Here is a 9,013-nt window from a genome sequence, read left to right as displayed (position 1 = left end):
CAGGTTCAAATGCCACATGAGACCAGTTTTGACAGTTCCTCTCATGGAGGGATTGGGGGTGGCAGCTGGAATGACCCAGCCTTCGGCAATGACTTTGGGGATGGCCCAGACTAGGGTCCCTTCAGCTCAGTCTCTGACACTAGCCTGTCCCAGTTGCTTTAGGGGAAGGAATTCCCCCCACCCCAAGAGAATTATGAAAAATTTTCTCAGGGGCAAAATTTCTTCCTGACCTTCTTCAGTTAGTGAATGGATCCTACCCGGAAGCATGAAGGTCTCTATCTGTTGTGTCAGGTCCAATTTTGGGAGAGGAGTGGGGTCTAATGGGTTAGTGCAAGGGAGGCTGGGAATCAGGTTCTAATCCTTACCCTGGGAGGGGAGTGCTTTCCACTGGGTTAGAAAAGGGCAGATGAAGATTCAGGACTCATATGTTTAATACCAAGCTCTTAATGGGAAGTGGGGTCTAGTGAGTTAGAGCAGGCCCGGAGGTGAATGTCAGGTCTCCCGGGTTCTGTTCCCAAGATTGGGGAAGAAGGGTGAGATGGGGTTGAAAACACAGAGAATCTCATTGGAAACCACAGCACACTCCTGGAGTGTTCAGCAATTTACAATCTTGCTATTCCCAATGTAACACAACAAGACGGTTATTGCTTTGCAGGTTTCAGATTTTATTGAGTTCAGGGAGCACAGAGAATGGCAGGCAGGGGGCAGATATTAAAAAATGATGAAAAGAACAATGATGAATATAACACTTAACATGATGAATGTGAGGATTATCCGTTCTTAGACTGAATATGCAACACCAGCAGGGTGAAACTGGTGAATAGTTCTTGATTAAAGGACAGAGGTTGAGATGGCCACTATTTTTGGCAGTGGGGAGATGACATGGGGCAGCAGAGGGTGGGGGTGGGGAGGGGCAGCTATACTGTATAATGGGCACTAGGGGCAGCAGAGGGTAGGAGCAGGGAAGGGGCTGCTATACTGTATAATGGGCACTAGGGGCAGCAGAGTGGGGGATGGGGAAGGGGCAGCTATACTGTATAATGGTCACTAGGGGGCAGCAGAAGGTGAGGGGAGGAAACACCTGTACAGTTTGACCTGTGTTCAGAGGTAGGTGAGGAGCCAGGTGCGGAGACCAGTATGGAGGAGCCAGTGCCAGATGGGAGGAAGCAGCAAGGTCTCCTGCCTGCCCTCCACGCCTAGTGCTGGCCCTATATGCTCTTCACAAAGAAAACAGGGAGATCACTCCAGCAGGAGATGACGATTTTTTGTTCTGCGCTGATCCCGGTGTAAGAGATGCTCCAGGGGTTAAATGTGCAGGTGGTGATGTTGAAGGGACTCGTGCTCTCGTACCGGTAAGGCCCACTGGCTACCCCATCTGTCGTGCAGACTTTGCTGATGTTCTCGGCTGTCGCATGGATGAAGGTGTTGGCGTATTTCCAGTACATCACCCGGTCCCACATCATCCTGTTGCAGTAGGCGTTGTTATTGGTGGTGACGGTCTTGGGGAAGTCCACGTGTTCTTTCCGGAATATGTCGTTCAGGGGGTTCCACCTCTGCCCGAGGGTCAGAGCCACACAGGCAGCCAGCAGTGCAAGGGTCAGCAGGAGCACAGGGCGGGGTCCGCTTGGAGCCATGGCTGTGTCTGTCGCTGGATCGACCTGCAGCGTGGACAAAAGGGGAAGATGAATGGAGACAGCGCGGGGTAGGGCTCTGCCTCCTCTATGGAACCTGCTGGACACAAAGCCCCTTCCCAGTCCCACCCCACTCTTCCCCTCCCATTATTCCTGCCCCACTGCATGATGTGCTGCTCTGAGCCCAACTGACATCAACCTCTGCTCCCTTTTCTCTCTCTCTCCTCCCCACACTGAGCTGGAGCTAGAACCCAGGAGTCCTGGCTCTGAGCACCACTTCAATAACCACTGGATCATGCTGCCTCCCAGAAATAAACCCTGCAGTTGCAGCCCCATGTGACACTGTTCTCTGCTCTCTCCCGGCTGGTGGAATCTCCGGTAACTTACCCAAGTCCTTGTTCCTTCACTGCTGTTGGAGCGATGGATCCCAGCCTCTGCTGAGCTGAGCCTCACCGTGATCCTCCTGCATGTCTGGGAACAGGTTATATAGAAGCCCAACGAGACATGGAGGGGGAGGAGTGGGCGAGGAAATCCAATAAACAATTGGGTAAGGACAATTTCCTGATATCTTGCAATTAAAAGTAGTGGCCCAGCAGGCCAGGCATGGTTGGGGAACAAACAGAACATGTCCTGCCAGAGATGTGGGCTCCACCGAAACATCTCAGGGTGTGTCTATCCAACAAGCAAAGGTGTGATTATAGCATGGGTGGGCAGAACAGTGCCAGCTTTATTCTAGCTAGTGAGGGTAACAATACTGGGTGGCACGGAATTCACCATGGGGTAGCTGTCCCAGTGCCAGCCCACCAGGGACCCTGGCACATATTCTGGTCACCAGCCTGTGCTGCAGTCCAGTCCAACATGTCCCAACTGCTGTTGTTATCCATGCCAGCTAGACTAAAGTTAGCATAGGAATGCCCACCCATGCTGCAAACACAGCTTCATTTGCTGTGTGGATAGACCCCAAGTCCTAACACACTGGCACCTTCCTAATCCAGTCCTATCCTGGGAACTCACAGCATTACCGGTGCTCCCCAATCCTGATTTATACCCTCCTGCTATCGCAGCCCTAAGCTCCCCACAGCCTGCTCTGCCAATGTCCCTCAATCCCCACCTGGTACCCCCTGATGGCCTAGTCCCGGGGTCCATTAAAATAATTTATGGACTATATGGACCCAGAGAGTCAAAGATTTTTATGTGACCCTGTCACTGTCCGACTTCAAACACTGTTCAACAAGGTTTGGGGTTTGGTGTCCAGAAGGAACCAAAGTGCCCCACAGTATTGTAGAAGCTACAGATGGTAATAACGGTCCTTTTGGGGGAAAAGAGAAATTAGTTGAGATGGTCAGGAGGTGTGGTGGGTAAAGTCCAATAATGTGTCCTGGAAGCAAAACCAGACACACTCACTAAAGAGGAGAGAAAATACAGCGTCTGTCTCTGGTGTTGATTCTCATTTGCAACCTCACTGCTGAGGAAACACAGGGCACTCAGAGACCTGGCAAACTCGTACCAACAGTTCGGGGCATTGTTTTTACCTGTGTCTTTGGTTACTGGCTCACCGCAGTGTTGCAAAACATTCAGTGTTCTCTGGCTAAGCCAGACTCGTATTAGGCAGAAGGAGAAAGGAGAGGGAAAGAAAAGAGAAAAAAATATGGTGGGGAGGGAGAAGACAAAGGGTACGTCTAAAGGACAAAGAGAAACCTGTGGCATGGAGTCTCAGAGCTTGGGTCAATTGACTCTGACGTTCAGGCGTGGGATGGAGCCTGGGAACTGCCCCACTGTCCAGGTTTCAGAGCCGGGACCCAGCGCCATGGTTTTGTCTTTTCAGTGCAGACATATCCCAGTCTCCCATGCCAGGTGGTGGCTGGGGTTGGGCCAGAGCCAGTTGAGGGGGCCATGTCAGCTGGGTCTCTCTCTCTGGTCAGGACATCCCTCTGGATTAGGATGAAGGAGGCCCAGGAGTATCATGCTGGATATTGTGCTCTGAGGAGATGGCAGGGGTGGCAGCCATGATGGTAAAGCTCGCTGCTTCCCCTGTGTTCGGTCAGTGATTGTTGCATTCGCTTCCTCTCCTACGTCAGTTTTTCTCTCCAATTCGCCTGTGTTTAATGACCCCAGAAGGAAGCGATGGGCGGAACAGCCCCTCTCTTCATTGTCTGGTTCACCAGTGAGGCCTAATTCTCCACACACCAGTTTTGGTACTTTGATTTCCAACCCCACACTTCCCTCGTTTACCAGCCATGATCCATACGCAGTCCTTGAGTGATGGCCGGGGCCTGTTTGTTTGGGCTCATTTAATTAGTTTCACTTTGCACCTTTTCTGCTCAACCTTTATTGTTATTTGTGACTGGACATTTGGTAAAACTTTCATTCATCACAGCTGAGTTTAATACTAGAGTAAATTTGTAGGCCCAATTATTACAACAGCTCCCCACCCCGCGCAGCTCTGGCGGTGCCCTCAATCCTGACCCACAACCCACTGCAAAGGGACTAAAAGAATTAGACATCACGATAATCCCTTAATCAGCATCTGGCTCAGAATGGAAATAAGGTTATTGTGAGGCATACTTGGCCAGGCAGATAAGTGTCTGTTCCCTCCTGCCTGAAAGGAACCTGCCCAAGATATGTCACCTCCTAGTTCCTTGCCTTGGGAATGTAATTTTCAACACAGACACATAACCCCTTAAACATTATGCAGCCCGCTATGTTTCTGAGGACCAGTGGGCTACTGGCTGTAGGTGGAGACATCACATGACACCCTTTAGTGAATTCCTTCACAGGCATCTATCTGAGTGGCTCCATGTAACATTCTATTGATTTTTCTCTGCCAGTTAGAACTAAGTGGGTCCCAGGTTCAAATCTCAAATGAGGCAGGTTTTAACAGTTCCTCTCATAGAGGGATCGGGGTAGCAGCTGGACTGACACAGCCTTCAGCAATGATTTTTGGGATGGCCAAGGCCAGGGTCCTTTCAGCTCAGTCTCTGACACTAGCCTGTCCCAGTTGCTTTAGAATCATAGAATATCAGGGTTGGAAGGGACCTCAGCAGGTCATCTAGTCCAACCCCCTGCCCAAAGCAGGACCAGTCCCCAACTAAATCATCCCAGCCAGGGCTTTGTCAAGCCGGACCTTAAAAACCTCTAAGGAAGGAGATTCCACCACCTCCCTAGGTAACCCATTCCAGTGCTTCACCACCCTCCTAGTGAAAAAGTTTTTCCTAATATCCAACCTAAACCTACCCCACTGCAACTTGAGACCATTACTCCTTGTTCTGTCATCTGCTACCACTGCGAACAGTCTAGATCCATCCTCTTTGGAACCCCCTTTCAGGTAGTTGAAAGCAGCTATCAAATCCCCCCTCATTCTTCTCTTCTGCAGACTAAACAATCCCAGTTCCCTCAGCCTCTCCTCATAAGTCATGTGCTCCAGCCCCCTAATCATCTTTGTTGCCCTCCGCTGGACTCTTTCCAATTTTTCCTCATCCTTCTTGTAGTGCGGGGCCCCAAACTGTACACAGTACTCCAGATGAGGCCTCACCAATGTCGAATAGAGGGGAATGATCACGTCCCTCGATCTGCTGGCAATGCCCCTACTTATACAGCCCAAAATGCTGTTAGCACACTGTCGACTCATATCCAGCTTCTCGTCCACTGTAACCCCTAGGTCCTTTTCTGCAGAACTGCTGCCTAGCCATTCGGTCCCTAGTCTGTAGCAGTGCATGGGATCCTTCCATCCTAAGTGCAGGACTCTGCACTTGTCCTTGTTGAACCTCATCAGGTTTCTTTTGGCCCAATCCTCTAATTTGTCTAGATGCCTCTGTATCCTATCTCTACCCTCCAGCGTATCTACCACTCCTCCCAGTTTAGTGTCATCTGCACACTTGCTGAGAGTGCAGTCCACGCCATCCTCCAGATCATTAATGAAGATATGAATAAAACCGGCCCCAGGACCGAACCTTGGGGCACTCTGCTTGATACCGGCTGCCAACTAGACATGGAGCCATTGATCACTACCCATTGAGCCTGATGATCTAGCCAGCTTTCTATCCACCTTATAGTCCATTCATCCAGCCCATACTTCTTTAACTTGCTGGCAAGAATACTGTGGGAGACCGTATCAAAGTCAAGGAATAACAAGTCCACTGCTTTCCCCTCATCCACAGAGCCAGTTATCTCCTCATAGAAGGCAATTAGGTTAGTCAGGCATGACTTGCCCTTGGTGAAACCATGCTGACTGTTCCTGATCACTTTCCTCTCCTCTAAGTGCTTCAGAATTGATTCCTTGAGGACCTGCTCCATGATTTTTCCAGGGACTGAGGTGAGGCTGACTGGCCTGTAGTTCCCCGGATCCCCCTTCTTCCCTTTTTAAAAGATGGGCACTACATTAGCCTTTTTCCAGTCATCTGGGACCTCCCCGATCGCCATGAGTTTTCAAAGATAATGGCCAATGGCTCTGCAATCATATCTGCCAACTCCTTTAGCACCCTCGGATGCAGCGCATCTGGCCCCATGGACTTGTGCTCGTCCAGTTTTTCTAAATAGTCCCGAACCACTTCTTTCTCCACAGAGGGCTGGTCATCTCCTCCCCATGCTGTGCTCCCCAAGTGCAGCAGTCTGGGAGCTGACCTTGTTCGTGAAGACAGAGGCAAAAAAAGCATTGAGTACATTAGCTTTTTCCACATCCTCTGTCACTAGGTTGCCTCCCTCATTCAGTAAGGGGCCCACACTTTCCTTGACTTTCTTCTTGTTGCTAACATACCTGAAGAAACCCTTCTTGTTACTCTTAACATCTCTTGCTAGCTGCAACTCCAAGTGTGATTTGGCCTTCCTGATTTCACTCCTGCATGCCTGAGCAATATTTTTACACTCCTCCCTGGTCATTTGTCCAATCTTCCACTTCTTGTAAGCTTCTTTTTTGCGTTTAAGATCAGCAAGGATTTCACTGTTAAGCCAAGCTGGTCGCCTGTCATATTTACTATTCTTTCTACACATCGGGATAGTTTGTTCCTGCAACCTTAATAAGGATTCTTTAAAATACAGCCAGCTCTCCTGGACTCCTTTGCCCCTCATGTTATTCTCCAAGGGGATCCTGCCCATCAGTTCCCTGAGGGAGTCAAAGTCTGCTTTTCTGAAGTCCAGGGTCCGTATACTGCTGCTCTCCTTTCTTCCTTGTGCCAGGATCCTGAACTCGACCATCTTGTGGTCACTGCCTCCCAGGTTCTCATCCACTATTGCTTCCCCTACTAATTCTTCCCGGTTTGTGAGCAGCAGGTCAAGAAGAGCTCTGCCCCTAGTTGGTTCCTCCAGCACTTGCACCAGGAAATTGTCCCCTACACTTTCCAAAAACTTCCTGGATTGTCTGTGCACCACTGTATTGCTCTCCCAGCAGATATCAGGGTGATTAAAGTCTCCCATGAGAACCAGGGCCTGCGATATAGTAACTTCTATTAGTTGCCGGAAGAAAGCCTCATCCACCTCATCCCCCTGGTCTGGTGGTCTATAGCAGACGCTCACCACGACATCACCCTTGTTGCTCACACTTTTAAACTTAATTCAGAGACTCTCAGGTTTTTCTGCAGTTTCATACCGGAGCTCTGAGCAGTCATACTACTCTCTTACATACTATGAAACTCCCCCACCTTTTCTGCCCTGCCTGTCCTTCCTGAACAGTTTATATCCATCCATGACAGTACTCCAGTCATGTGAGTTATCTCACCAAGTCTCTGTTATACCAATCACATCATTAGGGGAAGGAATCCCACCCCACCCCAAGAGAATTATGGAAAGCTTGCTCAGAGGCAAAGTTTCTTCTTGACCTTTCTCAGTTAGTGAACGGTTCCTGCCATGAAGAATGAATATTTGTAACTGTTGTGTCAGGTCCAATTTGGGGAGAGGAGTGGAGTGGGGTCTAGCGGATTAGAGCAAGAGAGGTTGGGAATGAGGACACCTGGGTTCTAATCTTGACCCTAGGAAAGGAGTGCTTTCCACTGGGCTAGGAAAGGGTGGATGAAGATTGAGGACACATAGGTTTAATTTCAAGCTCTTGAGGAGAAGTGGGGCCTAGTGAGTTAGGGCAGGGCCAGAGGTGGAAGTCAGGATTCCTGGGTTCAGTTCCCAAGGTGGGGCAAAGAGATTGAGACTGGGCTTGAAAACACAGAGAATGTCATTGGAAAACCACGACACATTTCCAGCACACTCCTGAAGTGTTCAGAGGCTTACGTCCTTGCTATCCCCAATGTAAAACAACAAGGCAGTAATTGCTTTGCAGATTTTATTGTGTTTAGGGAGCACAGAGAATGGCAGGCAGGGGGCAGATGTTAAAAAATGATGAAGAGAACAATGATGAATAACACTTAACATGATGAATGTGAGGATTATCCATTCTTAGACTGAATATGCAACACCAGCAAGGTGAAACTGGCAGGTAGTTCTTAATTAAAGGACAGAGTTTGAGATGGCCACTATTTTTGGCAGCGGGGAGATGACATGGGGCAGCAGAGGGTGGGGGGTGGAAACACCTGTACAATTTGACCTGTGTTCAGAGGTAGGTGAGGAGCTGGGTGCAGGGACAGGTATGGAAGAGTCGGAGCTGGATTGGAGGAATAAGCGGGGTCTCCTGCCTGCCCTCCGTGCCTAGTGCTGGCCCTATATGCTCTTTACATAGAAAACAGGGAGCTCACGCCAGCAGGAGATGATGATTTTTTGTTCTGCACTGATCCCGGTGTAAGAGATGCTCCAGGGGTTAAATGTGCAGGTGGTGATGTTGAAGGGACTCGTGCTCTTGTACTGGTAGGGCCCGCTGGCTACCCCATCTGTCGTGCAGACTTTGCTGATGTTCTCGGCTGTTGCATGGATGAAGGTGTTGGCGTATTTCCAGTACATCACCCGGTCCCACATCATCCTGTTGCAGTAGGCGTTGTTGTTGGTGGCGACGGTCTTGGGGAAGTCCACATGTTCTTTCCGGAATATATCGTTCAGGGGGTTCCACCTCTGCCCAAGGGTCAGAGCCACACAGGCAGCCAGCAGTGCAAGGGTCAGCAGGAGCACAGGGCGGGGTCCGCTTGGAGCCATGGCTGTGTCTGTCGCTGGATCGACCTGCAGCGTGGACAAAAGGGGAAGATGAATGGAGACAGCGCGGGGTAGGGCTCTGCCTCCTCTATGGAACCTGCTGGACCCAAAGCCCCTTCCCAGTCCCACCCCACTCTTCCCCTCCCATTATTCCTGCCCCACTGCATGATGTGCTGCTCTGAGCCCAACTGACATCAACCTCTGCTCCCTTTTCTCTCTCTCTCCTCCCCACACTGAGCTGGAGCTTGAACTCAGGAGTCCTGGCTCTGAGCACCACTTCAATAACCACTGGATCATGCTGCCTCCCAGAAATAAACCCT

At 50.1% G+C, this 9,013-nt stretch overlaps 2 protein-coding genes across 2 annotated transcripts; both read right to left on the bottom strand.

Annotated features, from left to right (window-relative positions):
- Positions 1-1,208: 1,208 nt before the first annotated feature.
- Positions 1,209-1,634, bottom strand: LOC135886025 (ribonuclease-like). The gene has a single exon (XM_065413917.1). It carries the CDS (start codon positions 1,632-1,634, stop codon positions 1,209-1,211), a length of 426 nt encoding a protein of 141 aa, XP_065269989.1.
- A 6,636-nt stretch (positions 1,635-8,270) lies between these two features.
- Positions 8,271-8,696, bottom strand: LOC135885976 (ribonuclease-like). The gene has a single exon (XM_065413872.1). It carries the CDS (start codon positions 8,694-8,696, stop codon positions 8,271-8,273), a length of 426 nt encoding a protein of 141 aa, XP_065269944.1.
- Positions 8,697-9,013: the final 317 nt, after the last annotated feature.

The sequence above is a fragment of the Emys orbicularis genome, chromosome 12 (assembly GCF_028017835.1).
Source record: "Emys orbicularis isolate rEmyOrb1 chromosome 12, rEmyOrb1.hap1, whole genome shotgun sequence".
NCBI classification, from domain to species: Eukaryota; Metazoa; Chordata; order Testudines; family Emydidae; genus Emys; species Emys orbicularis.
This window is presented reverse-complemented; position numbering and strand designations above follow the sequence as displayed.

Excerpts from the sequence above, each read along its gene's own strand:
- LOC135886025 (XM_065413917.1), bottom strand. The coding sequence starts at position 1,634 with ATGGCTCCAAGCGGACCCCGCCCTGTGCTCCTGCTGACCCTTGCACTG.
- LOC135885976 (XM_065413872.1), bottom strand. The coding sequence starts at position 8,696 with ATGGCTCCAAGCGGACCCCGCCCTGTGCTCCTGCTGACCCTTGCACTG.